At 35.6% G+C, this 23,252-nt stretch overlaps 1 protein-coding gene across 1 annotated transcript; it reads right to left on the reverse strand.

The window, feature by feature from the left end:
* Window positions 1–19,211: 19,211 nt before the first annotated feature.
* LOC132915300 (baculoviral IAP repeat-containing protein 2-like) lies at window positions 19,212–20,330 on the reverse strand. Its single transcript, XM_060975105.1, has 3 exons — window positions 19,689–20,330; window positions 19,522–19,606; window positions 19,212–19,402 (listed from the first exon to the last, which is right to left on the reverse strand). The coding sequence occupies exons 1-3, from the start codon at window positions 20,328–20,330 to the stop codon at window positions 19,212–19,214; spliced, it is 918 nt and encodes a 305-aa protein (XP_060831088.1).
* Window positions 20,331–23,252: the final 2,922 nt, after the last annotated feature.

Here is a 23,252-nt window from a genome sequence, read left to right on the forward strand (position 1 = left end):
TATTTTCGGCTTATCTGGTCCAATCGCTTAATTTTTGTTTCTTTGTCTTTATTAATTTTTTCTGATAGTTTTTGGCGCAGCTCTATGATTTTGGGGCACCCCTTGTATGACGCGGGGTGTTCGTAGTTTTTGCAGTTGACGCAGAATATTTTATCCTTGGTGATTGCGTCGTCTTTTTTTATTTTGCACTCGCCTGGGCCATGGGGCTCAGTGCGTTTTACACAGCGGTAAATTAGGTTGCAGTTTTGCGCTGAGTGGCCTATTCGTCGGCGTTTGTGGCATTGAGTAACGCCGTTTTTTCTTATTTTTTCCCACGTTATTTTGTAGAAGTTTAGTCTACTTATTTTTAGTAATTTCCCGACGTTGCTATTGGGGAATACTTGTACTATGTAGATTGGGAGCAGTCTGTTATTTTCCCTTGATTTTCTTGTCGAGTAGCGCGACACTTTCGTGAACTGTATGTCGTCTATTTGTAATGCTTGTAAGTCGTCTAGTATTTCTGCCTCTGTGAAGTTAATGTCTAGTCCTTTTAATAGGTACGTGTGTTGTTTTTGTGATTTGGGTGTGTATCTGTAAAATGTTGTGTTGGTTGTGATCAGTATTTCTTTTGCTTTGATGTAGTCGTTTAGATTATGCAAGTATAGTGCGTGTTTGCCCGCGTGTATTCTATTGATGTCGTGTCTTGTATAAGAGCTACGGTGTCTTTTGAGTCCTGGAGAGTTATGTTGATTGGTGGGAGCCTGTTACCTTTAGCGGGTGAGTGGGCGTCCGGTTGTTCCTCTGTAGGGTGGCTGGTGGGCTGTTCATGATGTGCTTGTTCCCTTGGTGACATTGTCGATGGGAGTTGCTCTTCTGATTTGACCGGATGAGTAGATTGTTCTTGGGGTATCGTCGGCTTCCTAGGTGGGGCGGGGGGATGTTTATCCGTGTGTCGTTTGCTTTATCTCGAGTGTGTGGTGTTCCCACCAGGGACGTAGTCCTCCTGCTTGCTTTGTTTCGCATTTCTTCGTTCTTCCTTCTTATCATTTCCACGATCGAAATTCGAATTCCGTTGGTGTGTTACTGCTTGCTGTTGCAATCATATTTACTTATTGCCTGGTTATTCGTAATATTATCGGCTACTTTCACGGACTGTAAGCAAGTCTCGTTCTTCGCGTAAATAAGCATTTAAAAGGACATATAATTTATCATTAAATTTGCTCAACTGTGAACGGGATCAAATAAAGAAGAACCTTCATTTTGCGTTGCTGCACAATAAACAGTATTGTAGCATCATTTCCTAACCAGGTAGCTGTACGCCACATGTACATTTGAAAATTCTCAACATTCTTTACATTTTATAGTGCCTTTTAAATCGGCGACGGTTTGTACAATTCAGCATATATGCGAATAACTGTTTGGGAATGGTATTCAAAATATACAATATTTATTATACAACATTATGTTTCTCCTTGATGATTCTCCTACTTGAAGATTATTTTTCTTCGAGCTTTCAATGTTTTGAACACTGTTTAGTAAGCAGGATTTTTTTAAATGAGATTATATATTTTTTTGTATTCCCATCGATGCGTTCTCTCATTATTTATAAAAAAGGCAGTACTGAACATGGATCAGAGAACAACTGGAATAAGAACATTTCAATTGTAATTTCGTAAGACTTACTGTACATGTGTTATTGTTATTGTTATCATTATTCATATCGTCGAATGAAATCAAAAAGATTTTCGCCATTGGTAATGATTATTGGTAATCAAAATAAGACTTCCGTCATCTAGAATGGTTATCGATAACCAAAAAAGAATTCCTGTCATCAATATTGGTTACTTATAACCAAAATCATTTTAGCAACGATTAATTCTTACATCACAATTTTTAAAAACTGGACTGTAATAGCTATCATCTCTGGTTTTCTTAGAAAGAACAACCTTGGAAGAAAAAGATGAATCATCGTGTTGGACCAATTAGTTTTGTCCTTACACAATTCTTTGGTTTGGCAGGTTTAACTAACATATTAACATATTCAAAGTAAACGAAGCACTTACTACTTATTCGTTCCTTTAAAAACACATGTTAAAGAGATCAATCAACTGATATCTACCATTACCTTTATAACTTTTTAAAATTCAATATCATACTATAGACTCTTAATTTCCATCTAAAGTTTTATCTATATTCTTTATTTTCTTGTTATGAGATATCTGTTAAAGACAGATGTTTTCACAGTTTTATAGTAGGTTAGCATAATCTCAGCTATCGTAAATAATAATTTGATGGAATTTTACGTACGACGGGACAAAATTGACGTTAAAAGACATTAAAGGAAATTTCAAGGTACAGTTTGAACTTGTGGGTTCTTTTATATCTATTATTTGAGAATGTTGCCTGCGAGAGTGAGGTCCATTGTAATAGCAGCACATCGAATCAATTTCTTGTTGGCATTTTTGTTACTGGAAACTGACTGCTGTGTCTCCTGGTGTGTTCTCTTCTATGCTTTTACTTTCTTTACTACTATCTGCCCTTTCGTTTCTGTTCGCCAGGTCTGACGGAGAGTCACGTTTCTGCGTCTTTAAGGAGACCAGGATTGTTTTTTTTTTTTTTTTTTCATCGTAAAATATATTTTTTTTTTTTTATTTTATTTTGGTTATTTTACAATTTGTCCTTGCGGACATTTGGTAAAGTGTTATATCTTGTTGGTGAAGAAAAAAAAAATATAAATAAAAAATAATATAGCATGAAACCAGGATTGTGTAACTAAGAAGGTCCGTGGTCGATTTTAGTAATAGTATTTTTCTTTTCGTTTCTCCTTTCACTGTGTCTATCTTCTTTCCTTCTCTTATTTCCTTGATTGTTTTTATGGTGAGCATTTATCAGTTTATTATTTATTTAGCACTTTTCGTTATTGAATATTACAATATAAATTGACATACAATTATGTAGGAGGATAAAAAAGATACGTAAAATCTTGCCTGGCTTCGTTATGAAGAAAATGGATTGTGAAGTTGAGTAAAGAGAATTTCATAATTGATTTTCACGAAAACAAAGCGGAAAATGTCATTATACATTTTCTACTTCATTTTCACCGCGCGCAGGGAATCATCGCTCTTCGGTTTGTGTCACAATTTTCGGCACATGTATTTTTGCATTCTTTCAAACGACATACGTATGTATAATACTTGTACATTCTCTAATTGCGAATATTGAATACATGTAACATTATCGAAAAATATAAACAAAGCAATATATAAGTAAGTACATATGAGAGAATGAAACAACGTATGGTGACTATCGTTTAATGCTAAAAAGATACTTTCTTCGTGTATACCATCATAGCTTATTAACACTTAGTCAACCGCGCGCACCAGAGCGAGGTATACGCTTCTTTGTCTACCGCACCCGCACAAGCCAACCAGTACACTGTTCACCGTGCATTTTTGCAAGTAACAAGGATTAATATTCACTAATACTTGAAAAATAAAGGAGTCTAGAAATTATTCAACTGGTCAATTACATTTTACGGTAATGATTTTTTTTAACGATTTCACATATTGTTTATACAAAATACCAAATTAAAAGTATGTATTAAAAGTATAAAAAAGATATAGGTAAAATTAAAAACATTAAACTTGACTAAAGATAAATGACACGACTTGAACGTGAAGTTAAAAATTCATAATGCATTTTAATATTTTTTTACAGTGTGATATCGTTGCACTGTAACTTTATTTAGTCATAACTGATAGTGTAACTTTTTAATTAACTGTATGACCACTAAATTGGTGTATTTTATTACATATTGTACTTTATAAAAGCGGAAGTAGAGTTGCAATCAATTGGGAATAATTCCAGGTAAACAATAGCTGATAATAACGATAACAACAAAAAAGAAAACGCGTTGCTAAAGTCAAAAAGGGAGATCACTCCCTTCGGTCATTCAGCGATGTTCTCTTCACAGAGAGATCTGCCCGTTCTGTTGGATAAGTGTTAAAAAAAGTAAAAAAGCCAACACCACACGGAGTTCCCAAGCGGTCACCCATCTAAGTACTACCCGTGCCCGGCGCTGCTTGACTTTCGTGATCGGACGAGAACGAGTATTTTTTTTTTTTTTTTTTAAATAGTTTATTTAGCCAATATTTGATTTTTTTGTACGTTTTTGAGATTCACAATAAACAATGAATTGAGTATAGTGTGTTTAGGCAAAAGTACCGATACGCGTCGGTACGACGTAGCCATGGTCTAATATGTGTCGTGGATTTTCGGTTTTTGCGTTTATTTTTTTGTTTTTTTGGGTTTAAGTCGCATTGGTGCGTGATTTTTGTGTATTCTTGTGTGTGTTGTATTTTGTCCTGAAACTTGGCCGCAAAACAGGACTCCTCGGTGTATTACTTTTATGCGTTGAGGGATTTTGGGGGGGGATGAGAGGGAAGGGGAGGGGGTGTTAAATTATATTATTTACAATGATTATAGTATTTACATATTTACAGTTCTTACATCTAGGTTATACGGTGGTAGGAATGGTTTTTTTTTTTTTTTGTCGAATTGGTAGTTTTCACTTATATTTTCTTATGGGTTTGGAATCCACCAATATTTTTTTGTGTTTCTTCTGTGTTTGTCTTTAGTGTCTTTTTGGGGGAGGGAGGACGAGAACGAGTATTCTCAACGCGGTATGGGCGTTGGCTGAGGTAGTCAGTTTTGTTATTTCATGTTATTGAATAGACAAAAATATAAAAAAACGTGCATGTATGTACGAGGATAAATGGTATTTTTAGATGTGTATTCAAATGTATAATATTTTTCCTGTCTTCGTTTCCCAGATAATGGATTGTGATGTTCCGTCATGTAGATACGCGTATACTTAAAAAGAATAGCGTGTCAAGTGGACGGAACTTCATAAATGATTTTCTGGAAAACCAAGTCTTCTGCTAGGTCTTCGCGTCTGCTAGGCATATGTCCAGGTATGAGCATCCTTTTGGGTCAGAGGATAGCTCGGAGCTGTAAAGGTTTCTTTTGTAGTGTGTGCTTTCATTGTCTAGCCAGTTTCTAATGAAGTTACCTCTCGCGTTGTTTAGTTGGTTTTTCCAGATTGATATGTTTTGCATTAAGCTCGCCCGCTATTATATAATAGTTGCTCCGTTTATTGAGCTGTAATTCTAAATTAAATATTATTTATTACATTACATATTATTGTCGCTAAATTCTTTCTGGTTTCCGTAGGTTGCGTAAGTTGCGGCGATGAGTAAGTTTTCCCTATTGTTTATTTTTATTTTTATGTTCACCGTTTCCAGGATTTTGAAACTTGTTATTTTGTCGTTTTGAATTTTTTTGAACTTGAGAGGGTTTTTCATGAGGATTGCCGTTCCTCTTCCTTGGTTAGCGTTCGGTCTGTCGTGTCTTATCATGGAACAGTTTTTGAAGAATACTTTGTGTCTTTTGTTCAATTTTGTTTCTGAGATGAGTACGATGTCGGGGGTTACTTTGTTTATTAGAGTTAGTATACTGTATCTTTTTTGGTATCTGTATCTTGTTTGTTGGTTTGGTGGGTTTTGGTTAATTGACATCTGCGATATCTAAGGAGTTAAAGATGATGCTGAACCTGTCTTCGTGCGATGATATTGTATTTTTTAATTCGTTAAGTTGTTTTTGTTGTTGGTTTAGTGCTTGGATGATACTTTTTTTAAAGTCTTCGAAAGCGTTTAATATTATTTGTTGGGGGATGAACTCGGTTGTACTTGGGCTTTGGTTTGCCCGCGGATCTAGTTTTGAGTTTATTGTGTGTGGAGAGTTTTCGATTTTCTGTTTTGGCCTTGCTTGTTGTTTGACTACGTCCGAGAACTTTAGTTCTGGGGTGTATTTTCGGCTTATCTGGTCCAATCGCTTAATTTTTGTTTCTTTGTCTTTATTAATTTTTTCTGATAGTTTTTGGCGCAGCTCTATGATTTTGGGGCACCCCTTGTATGACGCGGGGTGTTCGTAGTTTTTGCAGTTGACGCAGAATATTTTATCCTTGGTGATTGCGTCGTCTTTTTTTATTTTGCACTCGCCTGGGCCATGGGGCTCAGTGCGTTTTACACAGCGGTAAATTAGGTTGCAGTTTTGCGCTGAGTGGCCTATTCGTCGGCGTTTGTGGCATTGAGTAACGCCGTTTTTTCTTATTTTTTCCCACGTTATTTTGTAGAAGTTTAGTCTACTTATTTTTAGTAATTTCCCGACGTTGCTATTGGGGAATACTTGTACTATGTAGATTGGGAGCAGTCTGTTATTTTCCCTTGATTTTCTTGTCGAGTAGCGCGACACTTTCGTGAACTGTATGTCGTCTATTTGTAATGCTTGTAAGTCGTCTAGTATTTCTGCCTCTGTGAAGTTAATGTCTAGTCCTTTTAATAGGTACGTGTGTTGTTTTTGTGATTTGGGTGTGTATCTGTAAAATGTTGTGTTGGTTGTGATCAGTATTTCTTTTGCTTTGATGTAGTCGTTTAGATTATGCAAGTATAGTGCGTGTTTGCCCGCGTGTATTCTATTGATGTCGTGTCTTGTATAAGAGCTACGGTGTCTTTTGAGTCCTGGAGAGTTATGTTGATTGGTGGGAGCCTGTTACCTTTAGCGGGTGAGTGGGCGTCCGGTTGTTCCTCTGTAGGGTGGCTGGTGGGCTGTTCATGATGTGCTTGTTCCCTTGGTGACATTGTCGATGGGAGTTGCTCTTCTGATTTGACCGGATGAGTAGATTGTTCTTGGGGTATCGTCGGCTTCCTAGGTGGGGCGGGGGGATGTTTATCCGTGTGTCGTTTGCTTTATCTCGAGTGTGTGGTGTTCCCACCAGGGACGTAGTCCTCCTGCTTGCTTTGTTTCGCATTTCTTCGTTCTTCCTTCTTATCATTTCCACGATCGAAATTCGAATTCCGTTGGTGTGTTACTGCTTGCTGTTGCAATCATATTTACTTATTGCCTGGTTATTCGTAATATTATCGGCTACTTTCACGGACTGTAAGCAAGTCTCGTTCTTCGCGTAAATAAGCATTTAAAAGGACATATAATTTATCATTAAATTTGCTCAACTGTGAACGGGATCAAATAAAGAAGAACCTTCATTTTGCGTTGCTGCACAATAAACAGTATTGTAGCATCATTTCCTAACCAGGTAGCTGTACGCCACATGTACATTTGAAAATTCTCAACATTCTTTACATTTTATAGTGCCTTTTAAATCGGCGACGGTTTGTACAATTCAGCATATATGCGAATAACTGTTTGGGAATGGTATTCAAAATATACAATATTTATTATACAACATTATGTTTCTCCTTGATGATTCTCCTACTTGAAGATTATTTTTCTTCGAGCTTTCAATGTTTTGAACACTGTTTAGTAAGCAGGATTTTTTTAAATGAGATTATATATTTTTTTGTATTCCCATCGATGCGTTCTCTCATTATTTATAAAAAAGGCAGTACTGAACATGGATCAGAGAACAACTGGAATAAGAACATTTCAATTGTAATTTCGTAAGACTTACTGTACATGTGTTATTGTTATTGTTATCATTATTCATATCGTCGAATGAAATCAAAAAGATTTTCGCCATTGGTAATGATTATTGGTAATCAAAATAAGACTTCCGTCATCTAGAATGGTTATCGATAACCAAAAAAGAATTCCTGTCATCAATATTGGTTACTTATAACCAAAATCATTTTAGCAACGATTAATTCTTACATCACAATTTTTAAAAACTGGACTGTAATAGCTATCATCTCTGGTTTTCTTAGAAAGAACAACCTTGGAAGAAAAAGATGAATCATCGTGTTGGACCAATTAGTTTTGTCCTTACACAATTCTTTGGTTTGGCAGGTTTAACTAACATATTAACATATTCAAAGTAAACGAAGCACTTACTACTTATTCGTTCCTTTAAAAACACATGTTAAAGAGATCAATCAACTGATATCTACCATTACCTTTATAACTTTTTAAAATTCAATATCATACTATAGACTCTTAATTTCCATCTAAAGTTTTATCTATATTCTTTATTTTCTTGTTATGAGATATCTGTTAAAGACAGATGTTTTCACAGTTTTATAGTAGGTTAGCATAATCTCAGCTATCGTAAATAATAATTTGATGGAATTTTACGTACGACGGGACAAAATTGACGTTAAAAGACATTAAAGGAAATTTCAAGGTACAGTTTGAACTTGTGGGTTCTTTTATATCTATTATTTGAGAATGTTGCCTGCGAGAGTGAGGTCCATTGTAATAGCAGCACATCGAATCAATTTCTTGTTGGCATTTTTGTTACTGGAAACTGACTGCTGTGTCTCCTGGTGTGTTCTCTTCTATGCTTTTACTTTCTTTACTACTATCTGCCCTTTCGTTTCTGTTCGCCAGGTCTGACGGAGAGTCACGTTTCTGCGTCTTTAAGGAGACCAGGATTGTTTTTTTTTTTTTTTTTTCATCGTAAAATATATTTTTTTTTTTTTATTTTATTTTGGTTATTTTACAATTTGTCCTTGCGGACATTTGGTAAAGTGTTATATCTTGTTGGTGAAGAAAAAAAAAATATAAATAAAAAATAATATAGCATGAAACCAGGATTGTGTAACTAAGAAGGTCCGTGGTCGATTTTAGTAATAGTATTTTTCTTTTCGTTTCTCCTTTCACTGTGTCTATCTTCTTTCCTTCTCTTATTTCCTTGATTGTTTTTATGGTGAGCATTTATCAGTTTATTATTTATTTAGCACTTTTCGTTATTGAATATTACAATATAAATTGACATACAATTATGTAGGAGGATAAAAAAGATACGTAAAATCTTGCCTGGCTTCGTTATGAAGAAAATGGATTGTGAAGTTGAGTAAAGAGAATTTCATAATTGATTTTCACGAAAACAAAGCGGAAAATGTCATTATACATTTTCTACTTCATTTTCACCGCGCGCAGGGAATCATCGCTCTTCGGTTTGTGTCACAATTTTCGGCACATGTATTTTTGCATTCTTTCAAACGACATACGTATGTATAATACTTGTACATTCTCTAATTGCGAATATTGAATACATGTAACATTATCGAAAAATATAAACAAAGCAATATATAAGTAAGTACATATGAGAGAATGAAACAACGTATGGTGACTATCGTTTAATGCTAAAAAGATACTTTCTTCGTGTATACCATCATAGCTTATTAACACTTAGTCAACCGCGCGCACCAGAGCGAGGTATACGCTTCTTTGTCTACCGCACCCGCACAAGCCAACCAGTACACTGTTCACCGTGCATTTTTGCAAGTAACAAGGATTAATATTCACTAATACTTGAAAAATAAAGGAGTCTAGAAATTATTCAACTGGTCAATTACATTTTACGGTAATGATTTTTTTTAACGATTTCACATATTGTTTATACAAAATACCAAATTAAAAGTATGTATTAAAAGTATAAAAAAGATATAGGTAAAATTAAAAACATTAAACTTGACTAAAGATAAATGACACGACTTGAACATGAAGTTAAAAATTCATAATGCATTTTAATATTTTTTTACAGTGTGATATCGTTGCACTGTAACTTTATTTAGTCATAACTGATAGTGTAACTTTTTAATTAACTGTATGACCACTAAATTGGTGTATTTTATTACATATTGTACTTTATAAAAGCGGAAGTAGAGTTGCAATCAATTGGGAATAATTCCAGGTAAACAATAGCTGATAATAACGATAACAACAAAAAAGAAAACGCGTTGCTAAAGTCAAAAAGGGAGATCACTCCCTTCGGTCATTCAGCGATGTTCTCTTCACAGAGAGATCTGCCCGTTCTGTTGGATAAGTGTTAAAAAAAGTAAAAAAGCCAACACCACACGGAGTTCCCAAGCGGTCACCCATCTAAGTACTACCCGTGCCCGGCGCTGCTTGACTTTCGTGATCGGACGAGAACGAGTATTTTTTTTTTTTTTTTTTAAATAGTTTATTTAGCCAATATTTGATTTTTTTGTACGTTTTTGAGATTCACAATAAACAATGAATTGAGTATAGTGTGTTTAGGCAAAAGTACCGATACGCGTCGGTACGACGTAGCCATGGTCTAATATGTGTCGTGGATTTTCGGTTTTTGCGTTTATTTTTTTGTTTTTTTGGGTTTAAGTCGCATTGGTGCGTGATTTTTGTGTATTCTTGTGTGTGTTGTATTTTGTCCTGAAACTTGGCCGCAAAACAGGGCTCCTCGGTGTATTACTTTTATGCGTTGAGGGATTTTGGGGGGGGATGAGAGGGAAGGGGAGGGGGTGTTAAATTATATTATTTACAATGATTATAGTATTTACATATTTACAGTTCTTACATCTAGGTTATACGGTGGTAGGAATGGTTTTTTTTTTTTTTTGTCGAATTGGTAGTTTTCACTTATATTTTCTTATGGGTTTGGAATCCACCAATATTTTTTTGTGTTTCTTCTGTGTTTGTCTTTAGTGTCTTTTTGGGGGAGGGAGGACGAGAACGAGTATTCTCAACGCGGTATGGGCGTTGGCTGAGGTAGTCAGTTTTGTTATTTCATGTTATTGAATAGACAAAAATATAAAAAAACGTGCATGTATGTACGAGGATAAATGGTATTTTTAGATGTGTATTCAAATGTATAATATTTTTCCTGTCTTCGTTTCCCAGATAATGGATTGTGATGTTCCGTCATGTAGATACGCGTATACTTAAAAAGAATAGCGTGTCAAGTGGACGGAACTTCATAAATGATTTTCTGGAAAACCAAGTCTTCTGCTAGGTCTTCGCGTCTGCTAGGCATATGTCCAGGTATGAGCATCCTTTTGGGTCAGAGGATAGCTCGGAGCTGTAAAGGTTTCTTTTGTAGTGTGTGCTTTCATTGTCTAGCCAGTTTCTAATGAAGTTACCTCTCGCGTTGTTTAGTTGGTTTTTCCAGATTGATATGTTTTGCATTAAGCTCGCCCGCTATTATATAATAGTTGCTCCGTTTATTGAGCTGTAATTCTAAATTAAATATTATTTATTACATTACATATTATCGTCGCTAAATTCTTTCTGGTTTCCGTAGGTTGCGTAAGTTGCGGCGATGAGTAAGTTTTCCCTATTGTTTATTTTTATTTTTATGTTCACCGTTTCCAGGATTTTGAAACTTGTTATTTTGTCGTTTTGAATTTTTTTGAACTTGAGAGGGTTTTTCATGAGGATTGCCGTTCCTCTTCCTTGGTTAGCGTTCGGTCTGTCGTGTCTTATCATGGAACAGTTTTTGAAGAATACTTTGTGTCTTTTGTTCAATTTTGTTTCTGAGATGAGTACGATGTCGGGGGTTACTTTGTTTATTAGAGTTAGTATACTGTATCTTTTTTGGTATCTGTATCTTGTTTGTTGGTTTGGTGGGTTTTGGTTAATTGACATCTGCGATATCTAAGGAGTTAAAGATGATGCTGAACCTGTCTTCGTGCGATGATATTGTATTTTTTAATTCGTTAAGTTGTTTTTGTTGTTGGTTTAGTGCTTGGATGATACTTTTTTTAAAGTCTTCGAAAGCGTTTAATATTATTTGTTGGGGGATGAACTCGGTTGTACTTGGGCTTTGGTTTGCCCGCGGATCTAGTTTTGAGTTTATTGTGTGTGGAGAGTTTTCGATTTTCTGTTTTGGCCTTGCTTGTTGTTTGACTACGTCCGAGAACTTTAGTTCTGGGGTGTATTTTCGGCTTATCTGGTCCAATCGCTTAATTTTTGTTTCTTTGTCTTTATTAATTTTTTCTGATAGTTTTTGGCGCAGCTCTATGATTTTGGGGCACCCCTTGTATGACGCGGGGTGTTCGTAGTTTTTGCAGTTGACGCAGAATATTTTATCCTTGGTGATTGCGTCGTCTTTTTTTATTTTGCACTCGCCTGGGCCATGGGGCTCAGTGCGTTTTACACAGCGGTAAATTAGGTTGCAGTTTTGCGCTGAGTGGCCTATTCGTCGGCGTTTGTGGCATTGAGTAACGCCGTTTTTTCTTATTTTTTCCCACGTTATTTTGTAGAAGTTTAGTCTACTTATTTTTAGTAATTTCCCGACGTTGCTATTGGGGAATACTTGTACTATGTAGATTGGGAGCAGTCTGTTATTTTCCCTTGATTTTCTTGTCGAGTAGCGCGACACTTTCGTGAACTGTATGTCGTCTATTTGTAATGCTTGTAAGTCGTCTAGTATTTCTGCCTCTGTGAAGTTAATGTCTAGTCCTTTTAATAGGTACGTGTGTTGTTTTTGTGATTTGGGTGTGTATCTGTAAAATGTTGTGTTGGTTGTGATCAGTATTTCTTTTGCTTTGATGTAGTCGTTTAGATTATGCAAGTATAGTGCGTGTTTGCCCGCGTGTATTCTATTGATGTCGTGTCTTGTATAAGAGCTACGGTGTCTTTTGAGTCCTGGAGAGTTATGTTGATTGGTGGGAGCCTGTTACCTTTAGCGGGTGAGTGGGCGTCCGGTTGTTCCTCTGTAGGGTGGCTGGTGGGCTGTTCATGATGTGCTTGTTCCCTTGGTGACATTGTCGATGGGAGTTGCTCTTCTGATTTGACCGGATGAGTAGATTGTTCTTGGGGTATCGTCGGCTTCCTAGGTGGGGCGGGGGGATGTTTATCCGTGTGTCGTTTGCTTTATCTCGAGTGTGTGGTGTTCCCACCAGGGACGTAGTCCTCCTGCTTGCTTTGTTTCGCATTTCTTCGTTCTTCCTTCTTATCATTTCCACGATCGAAATTCGAATTCCGTTGGTGTGTTACTGCTTGCTGTTGCAATCATATTTACTTATTGCCTGGTTATTCGTAATATTATCGGCTACTTTCACGGACTGTAAGCAAGTCTCGTTCTTCGCGTAAATAAGCATTTAAAAGGACATATAATTTATCATTAAATTTGCTCAACTGTGAACGGGATCAAATAAAGAAGAACCTTCATTTTGCGTTGCTGCACAATAAACAGTATTGTAGCATCATTTCCTAACCAGGTAGCTGTACGCCACATGTACATTTGAAAATTCTCAACATTCTTTACATTTTATAGTGCCTTTTAAATCGGCGACGGTTTGTACAATTCAGCATATATGCGAATAACTGTTTGGGAATGGTATTCAAAATATACAATATTTATTATACAACATTATGTTTCTCCTTGATGATTCTCCTACTTGAAGATTATTTTTCTTCGAGCTTTCAATGTTTTGAACACTGTTTAGTAAGCAGGATTTTTTTAAATGAGATTATATATTTTTTTGTATTCCCATCGATGCGTTCTCTCATTATTTATAAAAAAGGCAGTACTGAACATGGATCAGAGAACAACTGGAATAAGAACATTTCAATTGTAATTTCGTAAGACTTACTGTACATGTGTTATTGTTATTGTTATCATTATTCATATCGTCGAATGAAATCAAAAAGATTTTCGCCATTGGTAATGATTATTGGTAATCAAAATAAGACTTCCGTCATCTAGAATGGTTATCGATAACCAAAAAAGAATTCCTGTCATCAATATTGGTTACTTATAACCAAAATCATTTTAGCAACGATTAATTCTTACATCACAATTTTTAAAAACTGGACTGTAATAGCTATCATCTCTGGTTTTCTTAGAAAGAACAACCTTGGAAGAAAAAGATGAATCATCGTGTTGGACCAATTAGTTTTGTCCTTACACAATTCTTTGGTTTGGCAGGTTTAACTAACATATTAACATATTCAAAGTAAACGAAGCACTTACTACTTATTCGTTCCTTTAAAAACACATGTTAAAGAGATCAATCAACTGATATCTACCATTACCTTTATAACTTTTTAAAATTCAATATCATACTATAGACTCTTAATTTCCATCTAAAGTTTTATCTATATTCTTTATTTTCTTGTTATGAGATATCTGTTAAAGACAGATGTTTTCACAGTTTTATAGTAGGTTAGCATAATCTCAGCTATCGTAAATAATAATTTGATGGAATTTTACGTACGACGGGACAAAATTGACGTTAAAAGACATTAAAGGAAATTTCAAGGTACAGTTTGAACTTGTGGGTTCTTTTATATCTATTATTTGAGAATGTTGCCTGCGAGAGTGAGGTCCATTGTAATAGCAGCACATCGAATCAATTTCTTGTTGGCATTTTTGTTACTGGAAACTGACTGCTGTGTCTCCTGGTGTGTTCTCTTCTATGCTTTTACTTTCTTTACTACTATCTGCCCTTTCGTTTCTGTTCGCCAGGTCTGACGGAGAGTCACGTTTCTGCGTCTTTAAGGAGACCAGGATTGTTTTTTTTTTTTTTTTTCATCGTAAAATATATTTTTTTTTTTTTATTTTATTTTGGTTATTTTACAATTTGTCCTTGCGGACATTTGGTAAAGTGTTATATCTTGTTGGTGAAGAAAAAAAAAATATAAATAAAAAATAATATAGCATGAAACCAGGATTGTGTAACTAAGAAGGTCCGTGGTCGATTTTAGTAATAGTATTTTTCTTTTCGTTTCTCCTTTCACTGTGTCTATCTTCTTTCCTTCTCTTATTTCCTTGATTGTTTTTATGGTGAGCATTTATCAGTTTATTATTTATTTAGCACTTTTCGTTATTGAATATTACAATATAAATTGACATACAATTATGTAGGAGGATAAAAAAGATACGTAAAATCTTGCCTGGCTTCGTTATGAAGAAAATGGATTGTGAAGTTGAGTAAAGAGAATTTCATAATTGATTTTCACGAAAACAAAGCGGAAAATGTCATTATACATTTTCTACTTCATTTTCACCGCGCGCAGGGAATCATCGCTCTTCGGTTTGTGTCACAATTTTCGGCACATGTATTTTTGCATTCTTTCAAACGACATACGTATGTATAATACTTGTACATTCTCTAATTGCGAATATTGAATACATGTAACATTATCGAAAAATATAAACAAAGCAATATATAAGTAAGTACATATGAGAGAATGAAACAACGTATGGTGACTATCGTTTAATGCTAAAAAGATACTTTCTTCGTGTATACCATCATAGCTTATTAACACTTAGTCAACCGCGCGCACCAGAGCGAGGTATACGCTTCTTTGTCTACCGCACCCGCACAAGCCAACCAGTACACTGTTCACCGTGCATTTTTGCAAGTAACAAGGATTAATATTCACTAATACTTGAAAAATAAAGGAGTCTAGAAATTATTCAACTGGTCAATTACATTTTACGGTAATGATTTTTTTTAACGATTTCACATATTGTTTATACAAAATACCAAATTAAAAGTATGTATTAAAAGTATAAAAAAGATATAGGTAAAATTAAAAACATTAAACTTGACTAAAGATAAATGACACGACTTGAACGTGAAGTTAAAAATTCATAATGCATTTTAATATTTTTTTACAGTGTGATATCGTTGCACTGTAACTTTATTTAGTCATAACTGATAGTGTAACTTTTTAATTAACTGTATGACCACTAAATTGGTGTATTTTATTACATATTGTACTTTATAAAAGCGGAAGTAGAGTTGCAATCAATTGGGAATAATTCCAGGTAAACAATAGCTGATAATAACGATAACAACAAAAAAGAAAACGCGTTGCTAAAGTCAAAAAGGGAGATCACTCCCTTCGGTCATTCAGCGATGTTCTCTTCACAGAGAGATCTGCCCGTTCTGTTGGATAAGTGTTAAAAAAAGTAAAAAAGCCAACACCACACGGAGTTCCCAAGCGGTCACCCATCTAAGTACTACCCGTGCCCGGCGCTGCTTGACTTTCGTGATCGGACGAGAACGAGTATTTTTTTTTTTTTTTTTTAAATAGTTTATTTAGCCAATATTTGATTTTTTTGTACGTTTTTGAGATTCACAATAAACAATGAATTGAGTATAGTGTGTTTAGGCAAAAGTACCGATACGCGTCGGTACGACGTAGCCATGGTCTAATATGTGTCGTGGATTTTCGGTTTTTGCGTTTATTTTTTTGTTTTTTTGGGTTTAAGTCGCATTGGTGCGTGATTTTTGTGTATTCTTGTGTGTGTTGTATTTTGTCCTGAAACTTGGCCGCAAAACAGGACTCCTCGGTGTATTACTTTTATGCGTTGAGGGATTTTGGGGGGGGATGAGAGGGAAGGGGAGGGGGTGTTAAATTATATTATTTACAATGATTATAGTATTTACATATTTACAGTTCTTACATCTAGGTTATACGGTGGTAGGAATGGTTTTTTTTTTTTTTTGTCGAATTGGTAGTTTTCACTTATATTTTCTTATGGGTTTGGAATCCACCAATATTTTTTTGTGTTTCTTCTGTGTTTGTCTTTAGTGTCTTTTTGGGGGAGGGAGGACGAGAACGAGTATTCTCAACGCGGTATGGGCGTTGGCTGAGGTAGTCAGTTTTGTTATTTCATGTTATTGAATAGACAAAAATATAAAAAAACGTGCATGTATGTACGAGGATAAATGGTATTTTTAGATGTGTATTCAAATGTATAATATTTTTCCTGTCTTCGTTTCCCAGATAATGGATTGTGATGTTCCGTCATGTAGATACGCGTATACTTAAAAAGAATAGCGTGTCAAGTGGACGGAACTTCATAAATGATTTTCTGGAAAACCAAGTCTTCTGCTAGGTCTTCGCGTCTGCTAGGCATATGTCCAGGTATGAGCATCCTTTTGGGTCAGAGGATAGCTCGGAGCTGTAAAGGTTTCTTTTGTAGTGTGTGCTTTCATTGTCTAGCCAGTTTCTAATGAAGTTACCTCTCGCGTTGTTTAGTTGGTTTTTCCAGATTGATATGTTTTGCATTAAGCTCGCCCGCTATTATATAATAGTTGCTCCGTTTATTGAGCTGTAATTCTAAATTAAATATTATTTATTACATTACATATTATTGTCGCTAAATTCTTTCTGGTTTCCGTAGGTTGCGTAAGTTGCGGCGATGAGTAAGTTTTCCCTATTGTTTATTTTTATTTTTATGTTCACCGTTTCCAGGATTTTGAAACTTGTTATTTTGTCGTTTTGAATTTTTTTGAACTTGAGAGGGTTTTTCATGAGGATTGCCGTTCCTCTTCCTTGGTTAGCGTTCGGTCTGTCGTGTCTTATCATGGAACAGTTTTTGAAGAATACTTTGTGTCTTTTGTTCAATTTTGTTTCTGAGATGAGTACGATGTCGGGGGTTACTTTGTTTATTAGAGTTAGTATACTGTATCTTTTTTGGTATCTGTATCTTGTTTGTTGGTTTGGTGGGTTTTGGTTAATTGACATCTGCGATATCTAAGGAGTTAAAGATGATGCTGAACCTGTCTTCGTGCGATGATATTGTATTTTTTAATTCGTTAAGTTGTTTTTGTTGTTGGTTTAGTGCTTGGATGATACTTTTTTTAAAGTCTTCGAAAGCGTTTAATATTATTTGTTGGGGGATGAACTCGGTTGTACTTGGGCTTTGGTTTGCCCGCGGATCTAGTTTTGAGTTTATTGTGTGTGGAGAGTTTTCGATTTTCTGTTTTGGTCTTGCTTGTTGTTTGACTACGTCCGAGAACTTTAGTTCTGGGGTGTATTTTCGGCTTATCTGGTCCAATCGCTTAATTTTTGTTTCTTTGTCTTTATTAATTTTTTCTGATAGTTTTTGGCGCAGCTCTATGATTTTGGGGCACCCCTTGTATGACGCGGGGTGTTCGTAGTTTTTGCAGTTGACGCAGAATATTTTATCCTTGGTGATTGCGTCGTCTTTTTTTATTTTGCACTCGCCTGGGCCATGGGGCTCAGTGCGTTTTACACAGCGGTAAATTAGGTTGCAGTTTTGCGCTGAGTGGCCTATTCGTCGGCGTTTGTGGCATTGAGTAACGCCGTTTTTTCTTATTTTTTCCCACGTTATTTTGTAGAAGTTTAGTCTACTTATTTTTAGTAATTTCCCGACGTTGCTATTGGGGAATACTTGTACTATGTAGATTGGGAGCAGTCTGTTATTTTCCCTTGATTTTCTTGTCGAGTAGCGCGACACTTTCGTGAACTGTATGTCGTCTATTTGTAATGCTTGTAAGTCGTCTAGTATTTCTGCCTCTGTGAAGTTAATGTCTAGTCCTTTTAATAGGTACGTGTGTTGTTTTTGTGATTTGGGTGTGTATCTGTAAAATGTTGTGTTGGTTGTGATCAGTATTTCTTTTGCTTTGATGTAGTCGTTTAGATTATGCAAGTATAGTGCGTGTTTGCCCGCGTGTATTCTATTGATGTCGTGTCTTGTATAAGAGCTACGGTGTCTTTTGAGTCCTGGAGAGTTATGTTGATTGGTGGGAGCCTGTTACCTTTAGCGGGTGAGTGGGCGTCCGGTTGTTCCTCTGTAGGGTGGCTGGTGGGCTGTTCATGATGTGCTTGTTCCCTTGGTGACATTGTCGATGGGAGTTGCTCTTCTGATTTGACCGGATGAGTAGATTGTTCTTGGGGTATCGTCGGCTTCCTAGGTGGGGCGGGGGGATGTTTATCCGTGTGTCGTTTGCTTTATCTCGAGTGTGTGGTGTTCCCACCAGGGACGTAGTCCTCCTGCTTGCTTTGTTTCGCATTTCTTCGTTCTTCCTTCTTATCATTTCCACGATCGAATTTCGTATTGTTGGTTCTTTTGTTGTCACAATTATCGATGTCACCTATTTTATTTATTTTGTTTTATTTTATTTTATTTATTTTGTTTTTATTTATAGCTATGGTGTCAGTGCTATATTTTCCACTTTTTGTCCCTTTTTCTTTCTCTTGCAGTGAATGATTGTCTAGTTTGACGCGCGCGCACTGTTCGGACCTAAGCCTGACGTCCCTTTTTGGACTGAGGAATTTTTTTTTGAGTACCAGTCGATTTCTTCTTTGACCATTGGTGTTTTTAGGTCTTTGTGTATGTCCTCGTTTCTGATATTCCATGCGGCGTTGAGTACTGTTCTGAGTATTTTCTAGAAACGACTCTGGTTTATTTACCTGTCTCGTTGCAGCTGTCCCCCATAATGGTATTCCGTACGTCCAAATTGATTTTATTATCGTTTTGTAAATTTTTAGCTTATTTTTCATGCTGACTTTAGAAAGTCGATTAGTTAGCTAATACGCTTGACTTCTTTTTATTGGTATTTTGTCTGCAATTGATTTAGTATGCTTGTTACGTCGCCTGAGATGGCCTGTGCGACGTCCCTTATGATCTGGCCGCCCAGGCCCACGCAAGGGGAATATATATATATATATATATACATGTGCATGCATTAAGCAGAAGCTATACGAACTACAGCTTTAACTTCTTCCCGGCAAATTATGCATTTCAGAAAAGCAGGGGCGCAATAATTACATGTTGCGAGATGTCCGCAAGGTAGGAATGCAATTGTTGCTTCTCGTCTCATGCAAACTTTACACGATCGAGCATCCTCCAATTCCTGATTTTCTTGTTCCAGAGCAGCTAAAATAGTAAACAGTATATTTAAATATAATATATAATACAAATTTATTATACGTATACGGATTTCATACAAATTAAAGAAAAAATGATCTATCTGTGTTTTTATTTTCACTACTTACCACATTTCTCAACGAGAGTCATCTCGTCAGTTTCATTTTCATCATGGGATCTCTCATGATTGCCAACTGTAGTTTCTATTCGTGCCTGTAATAAATATAATGTACATAAGTATATATTGGAATTGTTAATTATACATATGGTTCAGGGTGTAAGTTTTTCTACTTACTTCTGTAGGAGTTTCGTAGAAGTCTTGGCCTGTTACATTCTTAATATATTCCAAACCCCGTGCTTTGATTGTATAACAACATCCAGGAGACGAAATTGCATGTCGATTCCACGGGTCTTCTCCTGGACTCCAATTGTCCATAGCAATTCCACAATGGTGACAGACAACCGTATCATTTACTCCGTTGAAGTAGAAGCCTGCATCGGCTAATTCTTCACTTTTTGTATATGTATTAGGCCATGTTGCGAATGTGCCTAATCTGGATTCGTAAGTATCATATTTCGAATTTGCTTCTTTGCTGACTGTTCTTGATCCCAAGCGGCTCTGTCTTTTCATTGGCACATTGCCGCAATTTTGATTGCGGACGAATCCGCACTCTGGTGAATATGCCTTGTGAATTTGCATGGGAGTATTAGGCTCTAAACGGTAATTTAACTTCACTTGACACACGAAACATTTGATTGTATTCGATGTGCCCGTATAAAAGAATCCTGCTGCTGCAAGGGGAATGGCAACATATACAGGCCAGTTTCGAAAAGTCAAGAGTCTTGCTGTTTCAAAACGAAGATCACATCGTTCTTGAATGCCACGCGACGTCGATGGAACCGACGACATTGGATTAATCGTTTGCATCGGCAACATTTCTGATACTGACGACGTCGTACGAATGAACCACACGAACTATTCCACTCTTACAGTAATACTGAACCTTGAATCTTAAACCTTGCTGCTAGGACGTGCCTATTTTATACAGTGATCCCTTCATCCCACTATAGGGCACTGTGCAAAGTGCGCAAGTTGTCGACCAATCAAATGTCACTGATGCTCCACCCCTTACCGTACCGCAATGTACCGTACTATAGTAGTAGTAGAAGAGTAGAAGGAAAATATCTGTGCTAAAAATTATTAATCATCACGGAACATGATAAAATTATTTTTACAAATAAGTATACAATTTTTTCAACGTGTGAAACATCTCACACAGGGTTTCTGCAGGAAAATTCAACAGTTTGTAAGAATTTATTAATTTATTTTGAGATAAAGTTCTCTCGCGATGCGAATAATAAGACGCCGTAGCATTATGTTATATTATATTTTATCTATCATATCATGTCACTTGTCACTTTTCGCAAATGTTCCTTACCTTTGGCAACAATATACCATAGTTTGGCGCTAAAATTGTTAATTGCGTATGCACTAGATGATAGTAAAAACGAAGATTAAAGCTATTAATTATTAAAGCGATACACTTAGCTTGAAAAGCAATTAAATCTTGAAAAATATCGAGGAGATCGTTCTCGTTTGACAAATGCGAAAAAAAAGTATCGACGAAGTAAAACCATTGAAATAGACGATGCCTATGTTTTGTTACCAACAATCCTGAAATTGCTAAAATGAGTGATCATTCTCATTATTGAACGTCTGATATCTAGTGTTTATATTCGTGTTCAATGTAGCGGCGTATCTACGGTATCCGATTTCGCTTGTTTTTTCTTTAATTTTCTTTATTTTTCTCTAGCATTTTGCATTTTATGCATATTCGGTGGCAAAGATTCTTAGGGCCACAAGTGAACGTTCTAAATTTCCCATTTTTGTTGTATCTTGCTGTATGTTTCTAATTCCTAAGAAAACAGGTAGTAGAATTTCAAAAGAAAAATCTTTCCATATATAACGGTTCTATAATAACGGGTGCGTTTCTTATTCGCTTTATCTCTCCTAAGAAAATTCAGCTATTATGCTAAACATTCTATGATTGTATGGAATTTTCGTTAGCCTAAATGAGTTTTTCTCCAATACAATCGAGTGGAAAGATATGTTTTCTAAAGGTGACGAATGAGCAGATAATTTTATTCTCCTGCCTTTCCTGCCCGTATGTCTTGAAGGAAACCTCTTTATGATTAACGTCCAACGAGCCTCTATTGAATATTTGCATCAACTTCGAAGCGATACGAAGCTTTTACATTGTTGTACTTTGAAAAAATAAACTGTTATTATACTTTGAAAAATAAATTATACCGCATATCTCCTATTACTAATTATTAAATTTGATTTCCTTCACAGGACTTTTCAGATCTGTGTATACAACTATGCCTACGACTACGAAACAAGTTCTTCTGCTCTTTTCTTCTCTTATCAAAATGTAACTTTCCTAATCAAAATAATATATATCCATTAGAAATAGAAAAGGATACATCGAATATTCTTCTCCTTTTCTCTCTCTCTCTCTCTCTCTCTCTCTTTTATTTTCACTGTCTCTTATTAGAATTCTGTAATCCATACCAGGGTCGGTGTGACCTTTTGTGGGGCCAACTTCAAAAATTTATTATACATATATATAGATATCGCAATCATATATCGCCTTTGGTACTTTTCGCAAAAGTTCCTTGCAACAATATACCATCGTGTGGCACTAAAAGTGTTAATTGCGTATGCACTAGATGATAGTAAAAACGAAGATCGAAGCTATCAATTATTAAAGCGATACACTTAGCTTGAAAAGCAGTAAAATCTTGAAAAATATCGAGGGGAACGTTCTCGTTTGACAAATGTGAAAAAAAGTATCGACGAAGTAAAACCATTAAAATCGACGATGCCTATGTTTTGTTACTAACAATCCTGAAATTGCTAAAATGAATAATCGTTCTCATTGTTGAATGTCTTTATATTCGTGTTCAATGAAGCGGCGTATCTACGGTATCCCATTGCTCTCATTTCGCTTGTTTTTCGAATTTTTCATTATCTTTCTCTAGCATCTTGCATTTTATGCGCCTTAGGCACCAAAGATTCTGAGCTGGAAATCTAAACTGGCTTTTGTCGAGATAAATGTCATGTTGGTATCATCACTGGTTCCTAAATCCAGATTTGGTACAACTGCTTGCGATTCTCTTCTGTTTTCCCCCGTCCGTCACGTTTGTTTTTATCTGCGTAACCAATGTATCGTAAATGGTTGTGCAAGGTGGTGAAATACACAGCATACGAAACTAATTAGTTTATTAATCTGTATGAATCAATTAAATATCAAAAGCAAAACCAATGTAATAACAGCTTTAAACGGCATCTGAAAAACGATAACATCCAAGGAAACAACTTGCGATTTAAAGAGTCGTATATGGAAAAATTCAAAGGTTTATTATAAATTGATATAAAAGGATTACTCTGAACATTTGTCAATGATTTTCTATGCAATAATGTAATAATTCTATATAATAACGTTCTCTGTTAATGTTGTGCATTATGTTGTAAGCTTTTCTATATTTGCTTATCAATGAAATTTAAATTGACTTGTGTTGCAACTGTCTACCCTATTCTATAAATTATTTCAAGAAATGTAAGTATAGCAGCTGTTTCTTCCATGTTTATGTAAAAAGGTATTATATGAGTTTTCAAGTAACCGATACTTTGTGACCTCATTATTTTGTTTAACAAAACTTCAGCTGATTAATGTTTTTATAAATTAAAAATTTTAAAAATTTACAGCTATTGAAAATGTTTATTTTAGGATTTACTACCACTGCACATTTTTTCACGATATTGTACATCAATACAATCTGTTTGTCTTTTTGT

Source organism: Bombus pascuorum, chromosome 16 (assembly GCF_905332965.1).
Source record: "Bombus pascuorum chromosome 16, iyBomPasc1.1, whole genome shotgun sequence".
Classification (NCBI taxonomy): Eukaryota; Metazoa; Arthropoda; class Insecta; order Hymenoptera; family Apidae; genus Bombus; species Bombus pascuorum.

Bases quoted from the DNA above. Each gene is read 5' to 3' on its own strand.
- LOC132915300 (XM_060975105.1), bottom strand. From the start codon at position 20,330: ATGTTGCCGATGCAAACGATTAATCCAATGTCGTCGGTTCCATCGACG. The intron at 19,607-19,688 runs GTAAGTAGAAAA...TATTTATTACAG, and splicing joins TCTACGAAACTCCTACAGAA to GCACGAATAGAAACTACAGT. The intron at 19,403-19,521 runs GTAAGTAGTGAA...TTACTATTTTAG, and splicing joins GACTCTCGTTGAGAAATGTG to CTGCTCTGGAACAAGAAAAT.